The sequence below is a fragment of the Microcaecilia unicolor genome, chromosome 1 (assembly GCF_901765095.1).
Source record: "Microcaecilia unicolor chromosome 1, aMicUni1.1, whole genome shotgun sequence".
Classification (NCBI taxonomy): Eukaryota; Metazoa; Chordata; class Amphibia; order Gymnophiona; family Siphonopidae; genus Microcaecilia; species Microcaecilia unicolor.
Genome location: NC_044031.1, coordinates 344,025,003 through 344,050,040, shown reverse-complemented (window position 1 = coordinate 344,050,040; position 25,038 = coordinate 344,025,003). Strand labels below are relative to the sequence as shown.

Below are 25,038 nucleotides of genomic sequence, written 5' to 3'. Positions count from 1 at the left end.
CCCAGGCCCCTTACACCAAGTTTCATCATAACAGAGTAGTCCTCCGCACTCACCCTAAGTTCTTGCCGAAGGTTGTGTCGGAGTTCCATCTGAACCAGTCAATTGTCTTGCCAACATTTTTTCCCCGTCCTCATTCCTGCCCTGCTGAACGTCAGCTGCACACACTGGACTGCAAAAGAGCATTGGCCTTCTATCTGGAGCGGACGCAGCCCAACAGACAGTCCACCCAGTTGTTTGTTTCTTTTGATCCCAACAGGAGGGGAGTGGCTGTGGGGAAACGCACCATATCCAATTGGCTAGCAGATTGCATTTCCTTCACTTATGCCCAGGCTGGGCTGGCTCTTGAGGGTCATGTCACGGCTCATAATGTTAGAGCCATGGCAGCGTCAGTGGCCACTTGAAGTCAGCCACTATTGAAGAGATTTGCAAAGCTGCAATGTGGTCATCTGTCCACACATTCACATCTCATTACTGCCTGCAGCAGGATACCCGACGCGACAGTCGGTTCGGGCAGTCAGTCCTTCAGAATCTGTTCGGGGTTTAGAATCCAACTCCACCCCCCTAGGCCCATTTTTATTCTGTTCCAGGCTACACTCAGTTAGTTGGATAAATTGTTAGGTCAATCTCAGTTATGTCCTCGCCGTTGCGAGGCCCAATTGACCATGTTTGTTGTTTTGAGTGAACCTGGGGGCTAGGGATACCCCATCAGTGAGAACAAGCAGCCTGCTTGTCCTCGGAGAAAGCGAATGCTACATACCTGTAGAAGGTATTCTCAGAGGACAGCAGGCTGATTGTTCTCACAAACCCGCCCGCCTCCCCTTTGGAGTTGTGTCTTTCCTTGTTTTGTCTTGCTACATATGGGACTGACGAACACGAGCCGGTTCGGGCGGGAAGACGGCCGCGCATGGGCGCGCGAGGACTAGCAAAGGCCTTTGCTAGTGAAGTTTCCGATTGGAGGGGCTGCCGTGGACGTCACCCATCAGTGAGAACAATCAGCCTGCTGTCCTCGGAGAATACCTTCTACAGGTATGTAGCATTCGCTTTATATAACACACCTGGTGTGCACCTAATTTAACAACAAAAATGAGCGGAAACTATCCAGAAGGACCAGACTGAAGCCACAATTATGGGAACCAAAATAATTTATTACGACCCAACACGGTCCGTGTTTCGGCCAAAAAGGCCTTCCTCAGGGGTCTAAAACAAAGATATAATAAAAACAATATAAAAACATATGAAGGCACATGTTATATATAATAAATAATAATAGTAGCTTTAAAATAACATTTTACATCTAGAATGTACATTTAAAATCTGTGCATGTGGTTACAAGCGATTTTTGGACAAATTGTAATATGTGTAATATTGTTTTTATTATGTCATTGTTATATCTTTGTTTTAGATATTGTTTTTATTATGTCATTGTTATATCTTTGTTTTAGACCCCTGAGGAAGGCCTTTTTGGCCGAAACACGGACCGTGTTGGGTCGTAATAAATTATTTTGGTTTCCATAATTGTGGCTTCAGTCTGGTCCTTCTGGATAGTTTCCGCTCATTTTTGTTGTTATTTTGCCTTTTTGCGGGAGTCTTTGGACTCTTCTTGTTGCTCTTGTGCACCTAATTTAGGCATAGGCATTTATGCCAAGTTTTACTAGGTATAATTACCCGTGATTAAATTTAGTTGAGCGGATGGGTGTTCGGCATATTCTAGAAACCACACGGAAATTTAGGGATATTCTATAGTATGCCTAAATTTAGGTGTACTTTATAGAATACATACAGGTATATTTTGTTCGCAGATTTTTTTTTAGGCGTGATATATATAATCTAGTCCATGATGTTTTTCATTATAATGTGTACCGTATTGAACTTCAAATAACTGATGGGGGAAAAAAGATTTTACATAGGCTTGTTCTTCTAACATTTGCTGTTCTCTGAAGCCATGAAGGTGATGCCATTCGAGTATCTGTGAGAGTCCGTCCTCTAGAAGGATCATTGATTCCTGTTGATGGAGAGCAAAGCTTGTGTTTATCTATACTATCGTCAAACACCATCCGTCTCCATTCGAAGCCAGAGCCTAGAATCTTCACATATGATCATGTTGCAAGTATGGATTCAACCCAGGTATAAAATGTTAATTTTATAATGAAAATTTAGTCAGCTGTGAAAATTGTTGTGATGTTTTGTATTTCATTAGGATCATATATTTTTGCCTTTTGACAAAGTAGAAAACACTTAAAAGGATAACTTTGGGTACCTAGGCTATAAAGAAGCTGATGCTTATGTTGTGCCTATTTGTAAAGGCAACACATGCACTTACATGCCTTTCATAAAATTTTCACTCTCCTTCCCCCCCCCCCCCCCCCAAAAAAAACAAAAAAACAAAACTAAATGCAAACAAACGATTGCAACCGGAAACAACATACTACTTCTACAATTCGACATGTCAAGCGCCTTCAACGTGGTTGATCATGGAATTCTACTACATATCCTTGAATACTTCGGTATCGGAGGCAACGTTCTTAATTGGTTCAAGGGATTCCTAACCATGTGTTCCTACCAAGTGACATCAAATTCTTTTACATCAGCCACATGGACACCTGAATGTGGAGTTCCACAGGGATCCCCCCTCTCACCGACCATATTTAACCTAATGATACCCTTGGCCAAACTATTATCAAACCAAAACCTCAACCCATACATATACGCTGTTGATGTAATGATCCACATCCCATTCAAACAAGACCTAAAAGAAATCTCCAACGACATCATCCAAAGTCTACATATGATGCATTTCAACTGAAACTTAATGCAGAAAAAACCCAATGCCTAATACTCACCTCTCAATACAACACAAACAAATTTACCACCATCAATACACCTAAACTAAATCTACCAATTTCGGAAACCCTAAAAATTCTTGTTCACCATTGATCGGCACCTAACACTTGAGAATCACGTGAAAAACACAACCAAAAAGATGTTCCACTCAATGTGGAAATGAAAGAGTAAGACCTTTCTTCCCAAGGACCGTCTTCTGTAATCTGGTACAATCATTAGTACTCGGCCATCTAGACTACTGCAACTCGCTCTATGCTGGCTGCAAAGAGCAAATACTTAAACTCCAAACAGCCCAGAACACGGCAGCCAGACTCGTATTCGGAAAACCAAGATACGAAAGCGCAAAACCCCTACGAGAGAAGTTACACTGGCTCCCACTCAAAGAACGCATCGCGTTCAAAGTATGTACCTTAGTTCATAAAATCATCCATGGCGATGCCCCCCCAGCCTACATGTCAGACCTGCTAGACCTACCACCCAGGAATGCTAAAAAATCATCTCGCACATTCCTTAAGCTTCATTTCCCCAACTGCAAAGGTCTAAAATACAAATTAATGCGCGCATCAACCTTTTTCCTATATGAGTACGCAATTCTGGAACGCGTTGCGATCCATGAACTGACCAACTTCCGCAAACTACCGAAGACCCATCTCTTTGACAAGATATACCACAAAGATCAACACATGTAAAACTCCACACATATATCCAGTAATGTTAATGCCTTCTGTTATATTACTATCATGTATTCTATTACCATGTACCCAAAATCCTTCTGTAACACCAAATGTCTATTCTGTTCATATTTCCACTATCCACGATGTATTGCCACATTGAGCCTGCAAAGAGGTGGGAAAATGTGGGGTACAAATGCAATAAATTTAAAAAAAACCTGCACAAATTTGTATCAGCTGCTATACAAGCTGGTGTAATTTTTCCCACTTATGTTAGCCTGTATATATGGACCCTTTATAACATAGGTGTCTCACAGCTTCACTCAATCTCTACCCTCAATAATGCCTATTGGCCTCGTATTAAGAGCGAGTTATTCACTTGTTGGCAGTTGGTGAATTTGTATAGTTTTTGGAAATATGTAGATAATGGTCTATATAACTTTATAAATAGATTTTATCAGTATAAAAAGAGGCCTGGTTAAGGGCGATGTGGAGGCTGCACCAAAATCTATTCATTTAGTGGTAATATTCAACTGCTAAGTTAATTTCTCAGCTCTCTAGACCAGTCCAGGCTCTTAGATCACGCTCAGATTATGAGGTATGCTGTGCTCCAGTGTTGAATTATTATTACATTTGTACCCTGCGCTTTTCCACACATAGCAGGTTCAATGCGGCTTACATAGTAAATAGAATTACAAAGTCTTGAAGGAGAATGTGTTACAAGTTGAAGTAAACATAGTAGTAGTGGGGTTTTGAGGATATTTAAATTGTACATGGAGAGGTAAATAAAGATAGGATGAGCAAAGGGAGAAGAGATTGGGAGGGGTAAGGAGTAGGAAGGATGGAGAGGAAGAGCAAAGGGAGACGAGATTGGGAGGGGTAAGGAGTAGGAAGGATGGAGAGGAAGAGATTGAGGAATGAGCATAAGGAGATTGTGAGACATGGTTAAAGGTATAATAATCGTCAGGGCAGGAATCACGTGGGTGGGCTTAAAAAGTTAAGTTGGGTCATTAGGGTAAGCTTTCTTGAAGAGATGGGTCTTCAACATTTTTCTGAATGGTAGATGATCGTTGATTGTTCGGATGGATCTTGGCAGAGCGTTCCAAAGCTGGCTGCCCAAAAAGGAGAAACTGGATGCATAGGAGGTTTTGTATTTAATACCTTTGCAGTTGGGAAGGTGTAAATTGAGGTAAGTACGAGAAGATGATCTATTTCTGGTTGGGAGGTCAATGAGGTTATTCATGTAGTTAGGGGATTCTCCATATATGATCTTATGAATCAGAGTGTGGACTTTAACATTTATTCTTTCTCTAATGGGGAGCCAATGAAGCTTCTTTCGAAGAAAGAATAAGCAGGAACATTTAGTATATATTTTTTTGCGGACATTAGTTACGTTCGATGTGCATTCAGCTCTTCATCTGGTTTCTGCGTCCCTTACAATATTATTTAAACAATCCCTGACACAGGTGCTTTGCGCTGAAACAAGTCCCGTGTCAGGTCAACAGTATAAATTTGATGTACAGGGCACATGTTTTGCGATTGTCCTGCTTGTGAAGGCTTAGTACTTTTTTTTTTTTTTGTGTTGGTTGGTTGTTTGGTTGTTTGGTTTTGGTGAGAGCCACCAACATTTATTTATTTAGATTTTGCTCATACCTCTTTCAGCAGTAGCTCAAGGTGAGTTACATTCAGGTACATTTGGATATTTCTCTGTCCCAGGAGGGCTCATAATCTAACTTTGTACCTGAGGCAATGGAGGGTTAAGTGACTTGCCCAAGATCACAAGGAGCAGCAGCGGGATTTGAACCGGCCACCTATTGATTGCAAGACCGGTGCTTTAACCACTAGGCCACTCCTCACTCACTTGACTAGCCATGGCAACTTGAATTGGCTCAGCAGCTCTTGGGGAGTGAGGGGCGCATCCTCTGCTTAGGACCAGGAGGGTATTGGGGAACAGGATTTTCCCTGGACTTTGTCTGGACTATAGGGCATGGAAAGGTGGGAGAACATTCTGCCCTGGCATCAGGTGTTTTCCAGACATCCCTGGTGCCCTCCAAGCGAGTGGACTGGGTAGATGAGGGTAAGGATGATGATCTCTGGATATTCAGATGGAGGTTACTGTGAACCGGAGGAGGCAAATGGCTCCCTTATGGGATTCCCTTGAAGCTGATCTTCATCTCCCAGGTGAGGATCCATCTGTTGTGCACATCTTCCATATGGATGAGTTGTCGGGACATATAAGTGTCCTCTGTACTTTTGAGGGTGAGATTCCCAGATATTATTCAGGCAGAATTGGCTTCCCCGGACATCTCATGCAAAGTGAGTTGGATGATGGCTAAACTTTACCCCATTCCAACGGAGGATAAGGAGTTGTTCAAACCGCTCATGGTGAATGGGGTGGCATCTGCAGTTACCAAAAAGACAACGATATTAGTTGAGGTTGGTACAGCCCTGAAGGACCTTCAGGATCGTCGAATGGTGACCCTGGTTAAGTGTTTTGATCTCTTGGCCCTAGTGTTAGGCTTCCATTTGTGGTTGTTTAGTGGCCAGGACTTGCTTTTGGTGGGAGGAAAAGGTTTTGGATGGTCCCTCTTCTGTCAATCTTTGGTGGTCCACAAAGTGGCGAAAAGAGATGGGTTTCTCCTTTTTGGCTGATCTCTATGATTTTACTGAAGGCTTCAACCAGAATTATGGCTCTGGTAGTGGCAGCTCAGAGGGCCTTGTGGCTGGTTGGTCGATGGGTCTTCTAAGACCTAAGCTGCTTTTCGAGCCTCTGCTTTTTGGGGAGGAACTGTATAAGTTGGTGAAAAGTCTGGGGGAGAGTAAAGTCCCTCGGCTCTCCGAGGACAGGCACAAGGGAGCAACTCGTGCTGCTTTTTTTTTTTTTTTTTTAAATTTTCATGAAGTCTTTATTAATACTTAAAACACAGATTTAAGTACATAGCACATCGTACACAGCATAGTACATTTGAAATGTACAGAACCAATCTCTGGTATTGTGGATGACAGATAATACAACACATAGTAAGATTCTCACTGCATACCCATCAACCCAGACATTTCTTGCCGTACGAGTGTGCCCAGGAGACTATTCAGTATGTTCAGCCCATTACTTCAAGATTTGTAATTTTGTGTGTATGTTAATCCCCATCCCCCACCCCTCTAACAAGCATCACCCTACCCGATAACATCAATCATATTATACATGAAGAAGAAAAGGATCCCAGATCAAGTGCCATCTGTTCAGGTGGTTGCGCCTCTCAGCTAGTAGCCTTTCCAATTTGCAGATAAGCCTCAGTTTTTGAATCCACCTAGTTATCGGTGGAGTTATAGGCTGCTTCCAATGGGCTGCAATTACAACTCTAGCAGCGCATATAGCCTGCCTCAGAAAAATTTGCTGGGTCTGAGGGCGATTTGCAACCCCCGCCAGAAACAGGAAAAAGGTCGGGTTCCAAGGTAGTGGGCTACCCGTCCATCTTTGCAGCCTGTTATGTACAGATCTCCAGAAGGCACTGATCTTCCTACAAGTCCACCATATGTGTCCCGCTGTCCCTTTTACACCGCAACCCCTCCAGCATACTCCCGTTGTAGTGGGGAAAATGCGCTGGAGGCGCTCAGGCGTCAGGTACCATCGGTACAGCACCTTCACTGCATTCTCCTTGAAGGGCACATGAGACGACACCCCCAACACATCCCGCTCCAGTCTCTCCCACGTTGCCTCCTCCATTGTCAACCCCAACTCCCCTTGCCAGCCTTTCCTATGAAGCGTGTAATTCTGGGACTGCCTATTAACAATGTGGTAGAGGCGTGAGACCAGCCCACTCGTCTTGGGTGGCCCCTCACATATGGCTTCAAGTGTGGATTTTTCCCGGGTCACCACCTCCCGAACTGCCCGTGTCCTAAGAAAGGTGGATAACTGAAGGTAAGCATACCGGTCCGACCCAATTATCGGGAATCTCTCAAGAGCCTCTGGCTACGACAACAACGAATCCCCCTCAAACAGTTGGCCCCACCTTTGTAAACATCCCCTGTACCATCTGGTGAAGACTCCCTTTATTGTACCTGGGTAAAATAGTGGGTTGTGTGCTATAGGGGACAGACAAGAGAGTTCAGTACGTCCACATGGAAACATACTATCCCAATTAGAAAGGGTGACATATATGGAAGGACACAAGCCCCCCCTCTAGGGATCTAAGTGAACTCGGGATCCACAAGAGCGCCCCCAAGGGCCGCGCACCTAAGGTGTATTGTTCCAATTGCACCCACTGTCGATCCGGATAGTCCTGAAACCATTCCACTGCCGCGCGCCTGAACTGCTCTATAGTACCAGGCCAGGTTGGGTACCCCCAGCCCTCCTCTCTTTTTATCCTGGTACAGGACCGAGCGCGCCAGCTGCGGACGTTTCCCTGCCCAGATAAAGCGCATGATACGTTCCTGCAATGTTACTAGGAATTTCCGGGGCATTTTGATTGGGAGGGCTTGAAAAAGGTAGAGCAGGTGCGGCAAAACATTCATCTTTACAGCAGCTATGCGACCAAACCAGGAGAGGTCAAGGTCACCCCATCTACCAAGGTCCTCAGTGAGTGTCCCAGCCAAGCCCTTATAGTTTACAGCAAAGAGATCGGAGTGGCGGGCCGTCAGATTGACCCCCAGGTAACAAATGCTCCTGTCAGCCCACCGGAAGGCATAGGTAGATCTCAACGTTCCCACAAGCTCCTCCGGGAGAGACACATTCAAGACTTCAGATTATGACATATTCACTTTAAAGCCCGACACAGTCGAGAATTCCTCAATCTCCCCCAAGAGCCCGGGGAAGGTGGTTAGGGGGCGAGTGACAAACAGCACGTCGTCTGCAAATAGGGATAGCTTGTGTTCTCTTCCACCTATGGAGAGACCCGAGATATCCGGGTTATTCCTAAGCCTGGTAGCAAATGGTTCCATCACCATTGCAAATAGTAAGGGAGATAGGGGGCAGCCCTTTCTAGTACCCCGATGTAGAGGGATCGTTGCAGAGTTGCCCCCATTAACTCATATACAAGCCTTAGGAGAATTGTAAAATGCTTGAATCCAGCCCCGAAACTGAGGACCTACCCCAAAGGCCTCCATCACTTTGTACATAAATGGCCAGTGCACGCGGTCGAAGGCCTTTTCGGCATCTAGGCTAAGGAGGCAAAGGGGCTTATTCATTTTTTTTTGGCCAGATACATTAGGTCAGCCACTCGCCTAGTATTATCTGAAGCCTTTCTATAGGAAACAAATCCCACCTGGTCAGGGTGGATGACGGCTGGAAGCAAAGGTGCCAGGCGGTTGGCCAAGACTTTAGCTAAAATTTTGACATCTGCATTCAAAACAGATATCGGGCGGTAAGACCCACAGTCTGTATGGTCCTTGTTCGGTTTAGGCAGTACCGCAATCCAGGCTTCCAACATGGAAGCAGGCAGAGCCTCCCCCTTCCCACTCAGGTTAAACAGATCAGCTAACAGCGGGGCTAACTCAAGGGCAAATTTCTTGTAAAATTCATTGGGGAAGCCATCCAACCCCGGTGACTTACAGGAGGGCAGGTGCTGGATTGCTTTTTGTATCTCAACCGGAGTGACCGGGGCATCCAACATGATCCTCTGCTGTTCTGTGAAAGAGGCAAGGCCACTTTCAGCTAAGTATTCTAGAATAGATTCAGCAGGAGGATTAATCTCTTGTGCATAGAGCCCCTGATAAAATTCACTAAAGCGCCTCCTTATGGACTCAGCTGTGTTCAACATTTCACCCCTCTCACCCTTAATATGTGTCACCGCTCGGTCCACCTTTCGTCTTCGTAGCTTTATAGCCAAGAGACGCCCTGCTTTGTTAGTAAATTCGTAAGATCGAACCCTATTTCTATTTTGTATCCAACTTAGCTGTTCAGAGTAGATAGAGTCCAGCGGAAGCCTCTGTCTCCGTAGCTCCTCCAGCACCTCTGAGGAGCCACTCGACTTGTGTTGTGCCTCCAGGAGTCTAATCCTTGCCAGGCACTGTGCCAGCTGGGCTCTACGGACTCTCACACGCTTACTAGCTAACTGTATAAAGTAGCCTTGCGAAACTGCCTTCATTGCATCCCACACCACTCCAAGGGGTGGACCCGACTCCATATTGAACTCCAGGTACTCCTTCAGGACCTTTCTACAGCCCTCCACCACCTCCCCCTCCTGCAGCAAGTCTGTATTAAGCATCCATCTTTTGTCTTTGACCTCAGCCCTAATAGTTGGCATGGTAACCCATACTGGGGCATGGTCAGATATTGTCGCACTACCAATTCCTGATTGCGGCCCCCTCTCAGCAAGAGTAACATCTAAGAAGATATAATCGATACGTGAGTATGACTTATGTACGGGGGAGAAAAATGTATAGTCCCTCATGGTCTTATGACTGAGTCTCCAGACATCTAAAGTCCCCAGAGAACCCAAGGCCAGAGAGTCCCTAGACACCTGTTGCTGGGGTGACCTGGATCTGTCCAGCGCCTGGTCCATGACTTCGTTAAAGTCACCCCCCAAAATCAAAGAGCCCCTGGTGAATGTAGCTAATATGTTCTTCACTTTGGTGTAAAAGGACCCCTGGTGGTCGTTTGGTGCGTATATGGATGCGAGCATAAGTTCAACTTGGTCTATGATAATGTGGAGCATCAGGAATCTCCCTCCCGGGTCACGTTTAATGTTTAGAATTTGGGGCGAAATGGATTTGTGGAACAAGACTGCTACCCCACGCTTCTTGGTCCCATCTGCTGAGGAGGCAAAAAAGGCATTGGGATAGTCTGAGTGCGAGAGAAGTCGCTCATGCACCCTGCGGAGATGTGTCTCCTGCATCAGGACAACATGCGGTTTTATCTGTTGTAACTCTTTAAACAGTTTCTGCCTTTTTTGAGGCATGTTCAACCCCTTCACATTGTATGATAGTATCTTAAGATCTGCACACATTACTAGGATTCTAGGTCAAGGCTAAACAAATGGGTTCCAATCGCTCCATGTACAAATGTTCCAATAAACCGGTGATGCCCCCAACCCACCCCTCCCCCTCTTTGCCTTCTAAGTATCCCCTTACCCTCCCATATCCCCCCCAACCCCTCCTGTCTAACACCAACTTGGAGGCGCATGGCCCCAAAGTGGGACGAAAGAAAGTGACACACCCGCATCCCCACAACCAGCTCCCTCACCCCTCCCCGAATCACCCCTTAAACCACCAAGGTCCTTTAGTTTTCTGACCAATGCTGAATGCATTCATCTTCATAAAGGACCCCAGCGCGCCCCACAATTGTTTAAGCTACCTCCCCCCTATATCCCCAGCAACATTGCAACCTTGAAATCAACATTCCCCACCCCACTTTTCCTCCCTCATAACTTCCAGTAATAAAGGATCTTAGAGTCCCTTTTGCTAAAATAACATAACTTTTAAAACATAACATGACAGTTGTTACTCCCTGCTGCTTTTCCAGCCATTGGCACAGACATAACCATCGTCCCTCCAACCGCCTTGCAGAGTGCAGCCTCGTATAGGATATACCGATCAAACTGCCACAGCAGTGATTCAGGTTTCTTCCGTGGTCACTCTTCTTTTCGAATTGTTCCTTTTAGTAGTGGAAGGGACCCGCTGCCATTTTTGAAGTTTAGCCTTCGTGGCGGATGCTAAGTCACCTGGGGGCTTGCTTGTTTTCACCAGGCCCGCCGCGTGCAGGGATGGCCAAGCTTCGGACAGTGATGTTACTCTATTTTTGGCTCCCTAGAGAGTGTAGTTCAGAGAGAAGGGAAAGCCCCATCTATAAGTGACGTGTTCTTTAGTTAGAATGTCCAGGGCTGGTTTCATGAGGCGTCTCTGCTGTAGAGTAAACTGCGAAAGGTCTTGAAACACAGAAATTTTTGCTCCGCCATATTCCAGGTCAGTCTTTTTCCTGGCGCATTTACGCAGTTGTTCTTTCACTTCATACCGGTGGAACCGTGAGATAATGTCCCGTACTCTGTTCTCCTGCCTCTGACCAAGGGATCTATGTGCTCTGTCAATTTCTATCTTAGCCGCTGCAGCATCGGCTCCCAGCAGGGAGGCCCACAGTGTTTGTATAATTAGCGGGACATCTTCGTTCTCGCCTCCTTCAGGGACTCCACGGAACCTAAGATTGTTCCAACGTCCCCTGTTCTGTAGGTCATCGAGCTTGTATGTGAGGTCTTTATTCTGTTGATCCAGGGCTTGAAGATGGGCCTCATGCGAGAGCAGGGACTCAGAGTGCTCTTCCAGCTTTACCTCCGCCTCTTCAACTCTATTGCCCAGCTCACGGAGGTCGGAGCTTAGTACCTTCATCTTGTCCAAGATCTCGTCCTTCGATTTTTTTTTTTTTTTTAATATCCTCCTGTATACCTGCGAGCATCTGGCGAAGTTCGCCAGAGATTCCTTTTTTAGCCGGTGGCTTCCGTGACTCCGACATCGACAGCGCGGAGTCCGAGTCCGACGGGGACGTTTGCGCCATTGCCTCGTGGCCCTTGGCTGTTTTACTTGCCCCGCCGCCAGCCGACTTATCGGCCTCCTTAGGCCGCGTTGAAGATGCTCTACTCATGCTGTTACCGATGAGGAGCAGTAAGGAACGCTGCAAACACTTTTAAATTAGCTGGAGAGTGCTTTTTATAGCGATTTTGTAATTCAGGGAGCGGGAGCTCAGAAGCTAAGTTGCCATCGGTGGCGGTGACGTCACTTCCCCCCGTGCTGCTTTTGAGTTGTCATTTTTTTTGAGATGCTGGTCGTAACCGTCCAGGTAGTCAGTGGAGGTCAATACAGCCGATTTTTCTTTCACAGAACCCAAGCCTTACGCAGAGGTTACCATGGTGGTGAGTCTCCAGAGCGGCCCCCTCCAGTCAGGTTTGGAGGTGGGGGTCCCAATGAAGGTGTTGAGGTTTGTCCTTGGGTGCCAGGTTAAGAAATGTCTACCAGAGGTGGACCCAGGTAACAGCAGATCAGTTGTTGTTCGCAGTGGTTATATCCTGGAGTTCAAGCAGCCCCTACTGGACCCTTTTTCTGGGGACTCTGTTGCTCTCACTGTAAGGCGGGGGCTTGCGGGGACACCTTGCGGAGGTTACTTCTTTTTGAACTTATTCTGTTTATTTTGTAGTACTCAGAACTTTCGATTTGATATTGGACCTCAAGACAAGAACGGAACCCTAAGGGACCCCAATTTCTGGATGAAGACCTTGATTGTTTATTGTTGTGGTGCCAAGATTTTCTTACTTCCCTAGACCTAACAGTTACCTTCATGTTCTCATTCGATGGGGTCATCAGGGGTTCTTTTGTTTTATGGTTGTGGGCAGTGATTCCTTGCACATTTTCTAAGATGATGGTTGTGATTGTGGCCTTAAACAAGGAAGGGTATTCTGGTGTATCCCTATCTGGATGATTGATTTGGGGCAAGTCATTTGAGGAGAGTGAACGAGTGATGACCAGTGTGGTGGAGTTTCTGGAATCTCTGCGGTGGATAGTGAACTTGGACAAATCTAGCTCAGCATTTGTCAAGCCTGGTCCTGGAGACACTCCAGCCAGACGGGTTTTCAGGATATCCACAATGAATTTTCATGTAGTTTTGCATACAGTGGAGGTAGTATATGCAAATATCTCATGAATATTCATTGTGGATATCCTGAAAACCTCACTGGATGGGGTACCACCAGGACCAGGTTTGGGAATCACTGATCAGCTCATTATAGGTTCTGGAGTATCTGAGAGTGCATTTTGACATGATCCAAGGCAAAGCATGTTTCTACCGGATTTGTGATGGCGACCCCAAATGGCGATCAGATTGCTCCCTTCTGTCACCAGCATGGGTATATAACACTAAGAGAAAGCTCTTTGTTGTTCAATCATTGCACACCACACTCTGGACTAATTTTCAAAAGCACTTAGACTTACAAAGTTCCATATGTTACTATGAAACTTTGTAAGTTTTTTTTTTTTTTAAAGTGCTTTTGAAAATGCCTCATAATCTGTGTCTGAAAATATTCTGGAATTAGTTGGCACAGCTGGGTTTAAAAGGTTTTGGAGACGTTCCTGGAGGAAGTGTCCATTAATAGTTGTTAAGGTAAATTTGGGGAAATTCACTGCTTATCCCTAAGGATAGATTCTACGCTGCTTATCTACATTTTGGGATCCTCCCAGGTACTTGTGACCCAGATTGGCCACTGTTCAAAATGGGATAATGGGCTTGGTGGACCTTTTTTGGTCTGACCCAGTTTAGCAATTATGTTCGTTTTTTTTTTTAAATTTGAAATATCTTTATTGTCCAATGTAACAAGAACAAACAACAAAAGAGAGACAGCCACAAGGACAATACATTTTATCGTTTACTCCCACCCCCCCTTATCTATTCCTCCCCCTCTTTTTTTTTTTTTTTTGTTTTTTTGTTTCTCAATTTTATTATTATTCAATATTAGTAAAACTAAACAGCCCGACAGCCCAGGGGCGCAAATCATAAATCCTGCCCTTGCAGGGGCACCGGAAAAATATTTTGCACCCTACTAATATTTTAACGGGTTCTTAGCATACCGCATTACTTATATAGACATATACAAACATCTACTCACCCTTCCCCTTTAAATCCTTACCTCAACTTACCCCCCCCCACTTATCTCCCCACCCCCTATCCTACTCCCTTCCAACCTTCTCCGTGTAACTCCATTACCCTTATATGCTTAACAAACCCTTTTTGGAACTCTATCCCACCCCCTTTTACATCTCAAATCACCCTCTCTTCGATATACCGTGAGATGCTCCGTATGTATTAGCTGGCCCAACTTAATCTTCAAATCCCCCATTGATGGAACTTCTGCTCTCTTCCAGAATTGTGCTATAAGGCATTTTGCTGCCGCCAGTTTTTTTTCCCTTTTCCTCCTGACTGGAACCTATGATAGTAATGGACTCCATATATTATAGGGATAGATCTTACTACATAACTATTTCCCTATTTGGAGATTTGAGGTTCCTATTTGAGTAATTCAGTTATATTGATTCCTGTGTTGGAATCTCTAAGTATATACTCCCAAAAACACCCACAAACTGATTTTGATACTTTCAAAACTACTTAGAGGGGTCTTATATTTATTTAAGAAGTTTGAATTTCCCTGAATTATATAGAAATTACTATATAATCTGCCACGTGATTTACTTCAGATGACCTGTTTTTTTTTTTCCCCAAGTAAAATCAGTATGAATGCTAATAAAATAAAAATGTACATTTTCAAAAGTTAATTGTATATATATCTGTGTGTGTGTTAGGGGGTGGTGTAAGACTGAAACTCTGCCTAAGGCCGGACTCGACATATCCCATGCACTAGGTCGCCATGGCCCCTAGAATTTACATCCTGGCGCCTGATTGTATATATCTTAGAGGGTGGTGCCAAGCTGAAAATCTGCCAGGACTTGACAAATCCTGGGCACCAGGTTTGCTATGGTGCCTACAAATTGCACCCTGGTGCCTGAGATTTCATACCCCCTGAAGGATTTTTTTTTTCTTGTTTCTCCTCCCCCCCCTCCTTCACAGTGCTGTTTCTGAATGCGCAGTGCACAGCTGGGAAAGCAGTTTGAGGCAGTGCTGCAAATAGGGAGGCAAAAGTGGATGACTTAGTGAGAGTGTGTGACTGGGGTGAGGAAAGCTGGAGAGGGGGGCATGAGAGAGAAAGAGATACTGATTGGGGTAAGGAAGGCTGGAGAGGGGGGCATGGGAGTGATTAATTGGGGGTGAGGAAAGCTGGAGAGGGGGGCATGAGAGAGCGACTGATTTGGGGTGAGGAAAGCTGGAGAGGGGGGCATGACAGACTGGGGTGAGGAAAGCTGGAGAAGGGGGGGCATGAGAGAGACTGGAGTGAGGAAAGCTGGAGGGGGGGTCATGAGAAAGACTGGGTGAAGGCTGGAGGGGGGTCATCATGGGAGAGACTGGGGTAAGGAAAGCTAGGGGGGGGGGGGGACATGGGTGAGATTGAGTGGGTGAAGTCTGGAGGGGGGGGGAACCATGAGAGAGATTGACTGAGCATGTTCTGGGAATGGAGACTTGGCCTCTGCCAGTGACTTGCAAAGGCACCTGAACTGATTTATTAAACTTTCTTTGCCTAGGGTCATAGAATAGGAAGACAACGTTTGGGGGGGGGGGGGGGGGGTGGAGAAGGAGAAGCGAGAGGGGTCTCAGCAGCTGGCTCCTAGATTTAGTGAAAATTAAGGCATTCATACTCAGTACTAGTTCTCTCCAAAACCCAGTCACTTTGTGGCCCAATGTAACACTTCAGTGATGAACATCTCGGCTTGCTACTGAAGAGCTTGCGCAAGTAGACTGTTTAAACTTTTTAAAGTCCTGCTTGAATTCTGCAAGTGACTATCAACATCAGCTTTTTGCATTTATATATATATTTATTCTTTTTAGGAATCTGTATTTTCGAGTGTGGCCAAAAACATTGTGGAGTCCTGCATGAATGGCTATAATGGTACCATCTTTGCATAGTAAGTTATTCAATTTTGCTTTATAGGAATAAGTCTGTTTTTATAAATTGGTAAGCCTTTCTTTTGCTAGATTTTTTTTTTGTTTTGTTTTTGAAGGTTTAAATGTGGATAAGGGTGAACTAAAGACCAAATGGTCAAATTTCCAAATGGCAGAAAGTTGGTACTAGAGTGCCCCCAGGATCTGTATTGAGATATGTGCTATTGCGCATTTTTCATAAATGATTGGAAAAGGGAGGAATGAATGAGGTGATAGCTATGCATGAAAACATCTTTCCTTAAAACAGCAAAGGATTGCAAGGAGTTCTGGGAGGATCTTAAGACTAGGCATCTAGCAGATAAAATGTAATGAAGACAAGAGGAAAGTGGGGAATATAAAAATACTAACTATTGGTACACAATGCTGGGTTCTATGGTGGTTAATTTGACATTTTTAGTCCATTGTGCCACAACTACCAAAAAGAGCAAATAAAATGTTAGAGATTATTCCATAAAGAAATGGAGGAAAAAAACCCTGAATATTATGCTTTTGTTTGTCTGTTGTACAACTGATCTTGAGTATTTTGTGCAGTTCTGGTTGCACCATCTCAAAGGGATATAGTCGTACTAGAAAAATTTCAAAAGGTAACAAAAATGATGAAGGGGGTAATAGAAGGGATTGAGTTGAGTTCGAATGATGTAAATGTCCAAGGAATGCAGTCCACAAGAAGCACAAAAGATAGACAAATATCATAAAAGGAGTGAAACACCTTTTCTCCAAATCCACAGGATAATGAAGACTTACTTGGGGCCCTGTTTTACTAAGCCATACTGTAGATACGCTAGCGTTTTTAGCATATACTAAAAATTAGGACACTAATGCTAGACACCCATAGTGGGTGTCTCTAGCATGTGCTAATTTTTAGCACACGCTAAAAATGCTAGCGTGCCTTAGTAAACAAGGCCCTTGGTTTGTTCTGCTCCAGAGTGTGTGTTTGCATATGCTGTCTCCAGCCTGTCAGCTAAATGCTTGAACCAATTGGCTGCCTGGACATGCTTCCCCTCTTGCTGACATTAGTGAGTCTCAGTTCTTTCTTTTCCGCTTTCTGTAACAGATGTTGCTTTCTCTTATGGAGGTGAACAATGAAAAAAAAAGTGGAGGAAAAAGCAACAAGCTGAGAGCCAGAATAGAGATCAGAGGTTGCTGGTTCAAGTCCCACTATGGGTTTTAAAACCAAGAGGGAGGAGAAACATGGACAGTCAACTTAGTGCCAACCCAAAGGGCATCTTGCAGGTACCAGTAGGCTCAGCTTCTGAGAGCATGGCAAGCACAGGCTCCTTGCCAGTACCAACAGGTCATGGCACAAATATACTACTCCTTCAAGGTTCCCTTTCTAAGGTGAAACCTTCAGCTCATTCTAAGGGGTATCAAAAGCCAGAGAGAATGCGTAAAAAAGTCTCAAACAGCAGAATAATAAACACACAAGCATGTTATCATTAACAGACAATAAAATCTCCAGTGACTGTGTGAGCACTTCAAACATTCTATTGTAAGCAACAGCACAAAGCTATCCAGTCAACTCTGTCTCCCTGTGCTGCACAGGCAGTTCTGTCATTTGTTAAAGCCGGCTAAAGTTAGCACACTCTGAGGCATGTCCTCAGGTCACGCTGCAATCTCCTTTTGCCTCTCCCATTGTGAATTTAACCTCTAATACCTTAAACGATGCATGATGTGGCTGCCCTTCTTTTACAGTTGCCTCAGCAAGTATTTCAGCAGCTATCTCTCTACAGTCAACTGTAAATCATTCTTCCTAATACACTCAGCCACCTATGTGCACTTCTTTTCCTATGCCACACTGTTCGGCGCCTTCCTGCATAGATATTAGCACCACTCCATGTTTTATTTCTGCATTTGTATCCCACATTTTCCCACCAATTGGTAGATTCAATGTGGCTTACAAGAGTCTGGAGTTGACTGGATACAGTTTATATAGAACAAGGTTACAATTATATAGAACAGTGAGATTAACAGGCTTTAAGCCTGTCTTGATTATGACAGCTTTATGGGTTTATATATATCTTAGGCAAGCACATTAAATGTTTGGGATAATTTGGATCAGGTAAGCACATTAAGTGTTTGAGATGAATTTGGTGATGGAAGCTTAGTTCAGTTTCTGTTCTTTGTTGTGTTCATTTATTGTTATTCAGTACTCTGGTTGGTTAGGTTGGTCCAGTGGAGAGGAACCTTTTCTAAAAACATGGGCTTTCAGGTGCAGGGGACGTAGCTACGGGTGGGCCTGGATGGGCCCAGCCCCATCCAATCTCTGTCCAGGCCCGCCCACCCAAGCGTGGTTGAAAAGCGCACACTGACCGCAACATGCGTTTTTGTATCGTGTACCGCCCGGCGCCCGCACAGCTCTGCACCTCCCACCTCCCGTCCCACCACCTAGAGCTCGACCCGGCCGGCTCCATGCTCTAGCTCCTCCAATAGATCATCAATCAGGCACAGAACCGGACACGAGAACCAATAAGGGCGCAGGGCAGTGCAAAGTGCAAACTAATTGGCCAATCAATGTGCGACTACGCTAGCAGCTTCTACGAGGCGCCACCGGCGGCTGCCAGAACCTTGCGACCTTTTCTTGTATCCCTGCTGCGTGTCCGCCGGTGTAGTAAAGCGAATGAAAGGGGCCATAAATATTCGTTTTACGACGTGCCTCATTTTGATCCCTTAGCCATGGCCACCTCTGGACCTTTCGTCTGTAATAGGGAATGGTTTAGACACTGAGATGGCTGTTCTGGGACGTCTTTTTACTGCCTGAGGCAAAAAGGAGTTGCTTTTTATCCAGAGGTCATTGATGGGGGTAGCAGTAAAGGGATGTACCCTTGTCTTGCTGGTACTCTGAGGTTCTGGATCATGTGACGTGCAGGATGGGTCCAGTGATGGCAGGGGGGCCTGCTAGGAGGCGCGTGCTGGGGTGCGGGGTTCATGTAAGTGTTGTTCGGGTGTGTGGTGCACCACGCTGATATACTACTGCACGCTCACGCTCACCCCCCCCCCCCCGGCCAGGGCCCAGCCTGCCATACGCATGTCACATTGGCGCTGCACAGGAAGGCTGCCGGCCTGAATGTGTTGCGACACAGGCTGCCTGCCTATGCCTGCGGTGGGATCTAGTGGTTGTCAGTTCCCGAGTTAATCACAGTCACAGCAGCAGCACTCCCCCACGGCCCCACAACACAGCAACAGGAGCCAGGTAATAAACATATTTTTTAAATGTGTAATTGTACTCAAAAATGCTGTGGTGGTGGGCTTCTGGGTGGGGTAAGCACTTCACTGCTTAGGGCAAAAAGGTATATTTAATGATTAAATATACCTTTTTTTTTTTTTTTTGGCCCTATGCAGTGAAGAGCCCACGCCCACCGCCAACTAGCTTTTGATTACTCTTGTAAGTAATCAAAATGATGGCTCTGCTTTTTCTTTCTTATTAAGCATGCATATGGTTTATGTTGATGCAGGGCAGGTGTTGGTCAGGCTACTTAGAAATCCATCATCAAGTGCACTAACACATTATTTTGTAGTATCCCAAGAAACTACTCATACATAGTGCCCACCCAAAATGTCAGGTCTGGCTACGCCACTGATCAGGTGTTTTTAGAAGAGTAGGTAATTGTCCTTGAATTTTAGGTCTTTTGGTAATGTGTTCCAGAGCTTGGTGCAAACATATGAGAAGCTGGAAGTGTATGTTGTTTTGTATTTAATGCCTTTACATCTAGGGACATGGAAGGTTAGATAAGATCTCGCTGAAATGAATTCTTTGCATTGGTCTTCACCAAGGAAGATTTGAGAGAGATGCAGGTGCCAGACATGGTATCAAAGCTGACGAGTCAGAGAAACTGAATGAAATCTCTATAAACCTGGAGGATATAAAGGCACAGTTTGACAATTTGAAGAGTAGCGCATCTCCTGGACCAGATGGTATTCATCCCAGAGTACTGATTAGAACTGAAAAATGAACTTGCAGAACTTTTGTTAGTAATATGTAATTTATCTTTAAAATCAAGGATGGTTAGGAGAAAAAGTGACATCACCACACGATATGGCAGCCTAGCTCCCTCAGTCCCGCTTACACACGCTAACATACGGCTCTATCCACCTCCATCGGCTTCTTTTTCAAACACTTAATAGCAAGAACTGGCTTGCAGATCTTTGAGGACTATGAGTAAATCCTCTTCCTCGCAGAAAAAGGAGGCAGATTGCCCGTGGGAGGTAAGGCCTCATGGTGCCATTGGTCACTGGCGTGGCTCTTCCCCTCCGACTCAGTTTCCACATTATCACTAGCAGAATCGCAGCTGCCTCCCTTGAAAAGGGGTATCTCCAGCGGGTTGCGTCAGTTTCTATCCAGGATACAAGCAGATATTAGAACCTCCAAGGAGGAGGAGGAAATTTTGGACCACATAGCTATGTTAAGCTCAGACCTCCAACAGCTGGGGGGGGAGAGAGAGCAAGCTGAAACTAGACGAGCATGTGGGCTCGATCTCAACTCATACCTCCAACATTCAAGAGTGGGGGCAGCAGTACACAGATTTGTCCTATAAGTTGGGTGATCTGGAAAATAGGGGTCAAAAAAATTTCCGGTTTTGAGGCATACCAGAAGGTGGGCGAACTGAGGACGTCCCAGTCATAATTCACTTCCTCTGTGCTACTCTACTGGAGTCTGAACCAGGCTCGGCCCCGATTGAATTCGAAAGAGCTCATCGATCCTTGGGTCAGCATGTAGATAAGCTGTGAGACATAATTGTACACTTTCTTAAATTTGCTGATAACTCATACTCGTTCTCGACACACCTAATCTGGAGTAAAATGCTTTTCAGGTTTGTTGAGAATTGGGGGGTCCCGAGCCCCCCCCAAGAAGGCTAGAGTGACCTTAATCTGACTCCATCTCTAAATAACACTAGTACTGGGGTAATCGAGGAGTTATTGCCTCTAAGGGAGACGTTAGGTCTAAGGAAAAGATACCAGCCTTATGACAAACTGGATTTAGATTACAAGTTATACAATGCATTTATACTTACAGCCTTTGATCATTAAGTGAAGCCCACAAATCATCATTTGGAATGAGGAGTTTATTTGCTAAGGTATAAGTCAAATCAGTGATTGACAATAGGCACGTACAATCAATTAATTATAGGAATTTAATAAGCTGCAAACAGGTGTTAATTATTTGCTAATCTTTTATAATTTCTTTTACCAATTAGAGGTTTTACAAGGGAAAGCAATTAGGTAATTTGTCAATTCTGCTGGACACATTGGTTTCCCTTGGAGAGAGAGTGCCAACCCTTTTCTCTCTAACTTAAACCAGGAAATACCCTGAATTTTATAGGTGCCCTCAGGATATGGGTAATATGACAGCAGATATACCTGATTGGATCTATGCTAATGTCATGGTTGTCACTGATTGGCTCATGCTAACGAGTAACTTCTATCTTGCTAACATGGTTTTATCTTTAGCTCGCTTCTTAAGCAAGACCCTGCTCACAGGAAAGTCTCCCTCCTCTCTTGGACAGCTCCCTTTTTGTAAACACTTCCCTAGATACGGACATCCAAACATCAAAACATGGACATCTCTGTCCTATATCATCTTGTGATCTGACTTAGGATTTTAGCCATCAATTCCTTGATCTTGGCTTTTGCACTGCTTTTGAATGTCACACTAAATTCTAATGAGGCCTAGTCAGTGCCTTTTAGCAGTTTAAGCTGTTTAAGGTATGTAATTTGACCCACCACTATTCCAGTGGATGGATCCCAAGCGGGGACACATATTAACTTACAGGAAAAGCACGTCCTTGCTCAGCCAGTCATAGATTTTTAAACCAAGCTGGTATTTTTACAGCCTGAGTCCTAAAATCTGGCCTTCCACCCTTCCGGTGGGCATCCAGTGAGGGCCTCTTGCTGTACTATAATTATACATTCCCCACTTGTCACCCCCTCTGAGGAGGGGTGACACAAAGCTCGTCAAGCTCGTCATCATCCATTCCAGAAGGTGGCAAGCTATCAAACGAGAGGGGGAGTTTTGGTCTTACAAATTGCTAGAAGGTATGGTGCAAGACAGGAAACTTCATTCTTAGGTGGTATATTTTTGGGCATATTAAATTCCCTTTATATTACCCAACCCCTTGGGCTTAATCCTGATGTCATCTCTCTTGAGGTTTTATGAATGGGACAAATCCATGAGTTCATCTACAAAATCCCATGAAGTATAGGTATGCGGGTACTAGCAATTTCAGGTGGATCATACTAATAAATACTTTCAGGTCTTGCTATGACTTCTATTGTATCTGTTGCATAGTACATGGGGAGATAATCTAATGTATCTATCTCAGTGGTCCTCGGCAGGAACAGTGGTTTCGATTAAGCATTGTTATGGTGGCTCAACAAATATATGGTTAGTACTCAGATTGCAGGCTGTTTTAGGTTGTAGGTATTCAGAATCTTTAAACAGGTCGGAATGCCTGGACCTTACTATTACTCATCATTAGCATCCAATCATGAACACTAAAAAGTGGATAGCAAGTATGAGGTTGCCTTATACAGCAAAAATGGTCAATCCTAGGAAAATGTATATTAAAAAAGGTCATGCATGGATTTTGACATATGCATAATGACCTGGAAGTATGGGAAGCATTTTATATATCCGCTACCCCACTTGGAGCTCAGTCAAACCTACAGAAAGACATGCAGCTTAAGTAAGCCTACACCAAAGTTAAACAATTGCATAACTGGTTGATACTAACAGGGTTTACACCTACATTATGATATCATAGCCAGTATTAGGGTTTGATGTTACCCTTGTATCTGAGCAATATCAACTTCAATTTAAATTACATAAACAGAAATAACGAGGAAACTCTTAGAAAAACAATTAGAACAACAAAGGAAATAATAGGAAAATAAAAATAAAACCTTTTCAGTATATAGACAGGATTACTGCTAAACTGAAAATAAAACAAAATATGAATCTATAATGTCCATAAACAGCAACAGTAAATCTCAAATTAAGTATCCGTTCTGAATTCTCTTTCATCGATCATGGTTGAGGCGGTGGAAGCGCTGAAGAATCTGGACGGAGATCTGGAAGATCTAACAGGGCAGGATTTTCACAGCAACTTGGGCAAGGAATCAGTAGAAGTGACAGTCTTAATACCAGGAATTGGGATTTGCAGAATGTATCCCCACTTCTGGCTTGCATAATGTGCAAGACAGATAGGTAATTATTATGAAGAGATGATCAAATAACAATGGTAAAGTATATGGGACAAAAGAAAAGAGTACAAAAAAACAATATAAATTAAAAATTAAGAGATGATGTTGATTGTTCAAGTTCTTTAGGTATGGAGGGTCAGGAATATGGTGCACAAAAATAGTCAAAAGACACAGGCAATGCGTTGCAATCTATGGCCAATAGGTATGGAATCTTCACTTGCGATGACTAACATTCACCAAGGGTTGGGCCCTCAGTTGCAGGAGGCCATCAGGACTTACGAGTTAGATGATTCAGAAAGAAGGGTAGCTTAGGAAATAGTCATAATCAAAGCAGAAGACTAATGTGCAGGAATTTAAAATTCATAACTAGTCCAGGTGATGGAAGTATCTTCTGGAATCACGGTCGCTGTCTGTTGTAATAGAGAGGTCATACGTAAAGTGCCATGTAGGTTCTGGAAAAGATGAGCTTGCAAAAATATTTAATATAGCAGAATATTTAAGAGCATAACCAAGAATGTCTAAATTAATGACATCATTTGGACAAAAGAAAATCCTCATTGGAGAAGTTGGTGCTCCTTTTTCTGGCCAGAGGTCAGTTGCAGTAGAAGTACTAAACTGGAATAGAGGCGGTAGATCAGGAATTGGATTTGCAGTCTTCACTCATCCTACAGGACTTAATAAATAGAGATGAGATACGAGTAATGCCTAGTAGTTAAATCTTAGTACAGGAGCATTAGAAAGAAAAGTCAAAGAATGCATTGTTAGTTCCTTGGGGCACCAGTAGGTGGAGCATAGTCTCAATATATAATATCACAAGTTATAAGTAGAAAACAAATTTTTTTCCCCCTGTAGATTAGATCTTGCTGGCACAGGAAGTCAGCAGAGTCTGAGGAAACATTGTGGTCAGAGTCTTCTCTAGGAAAATACAGCCTTCAATATGATATTTAAAGAGATAGAGAAAAGCCAATATCAGAAATGTAAAAACTATATATTTCTATGAGGCCTCCTCATGTGACCTTTACATGGTTTAAATAGGTCATATGAGAAGGACAATAACCTATAGTCCTCTGTAATAGTTCGGAGCCAATTGGGAAAATGAAAATTATATTAAATTCTAATTTGATCATTTCTATGCTTTCACAATTTGGGCCCTAAATTATGACAGCATATCAAGATTCACATTCAGAGGGATAGCTAAAAATAAGCTTATATATTCCCAGGAATCAATTTACAATTTAGAGTATATTTTAAATACAGAGGAGGAGCCAAGTTATAAGCAGGAGACACGTAGGAGCGTTTCTTAAAACATTTTACTAAAATTCAAAAATCAAGGATAAAATAATTTTTATTAATGCAATAAATGCATAAATTGACCAGTATGATATGTTCATATAGACCAGTATGATAAATGGAACAGCTTGTAAACCTACATTGTAGGATAACACAGAATCACAGAAAAACCCATCTAGTTATTAAAAATCTGAAACACGTAATGAATTCCTGTATCATATACTGAGTTCAAAGCATTTGTAAAGATGAACTTTAGAGAAAATAAGAACTACAAGGGTTAATCTCTGTCATTCGGTCTTAAGGAAATCACGAAATAACGGTGCTTCCTGTGTCTAATTTGAGTTTACTGCTCACTGCAAGCAGTGGATATTATGGTGACTGAAAATAGGGCTATACATAAAACAAAAACTGTAAGTTGAAATTTTTATATTAAAACTTCATGCTGGTGTAATTAGTCTTCATAGAATTAATACTTCAGGAGAGGAAAAGAAGGTTATTACTTTATCTGCTTCCAGA

At 43.8% G+C, this 25,038-nt stretch overlaps 1 protein-coding gene across 1 annotated transcript in view; it reads left to right on the top strand.

The window, feature by feature from the left end:
- Positions 1-25,038, top strand: part of KIF15 (kinesin family member 15) — a 1,036,090-nt gene that overhangs the window by 46,372 nt on the left and 964,680 nt on the right. The window contains 2 exon segments of the mRNA XM_030209299.1: positions 1,941-2,124; positions 15,922-15,998. Coding sequence (XP_030065159.1) covers positions 1,941-2,124; positions 15,922-15,998 — 261 coding nt within the window.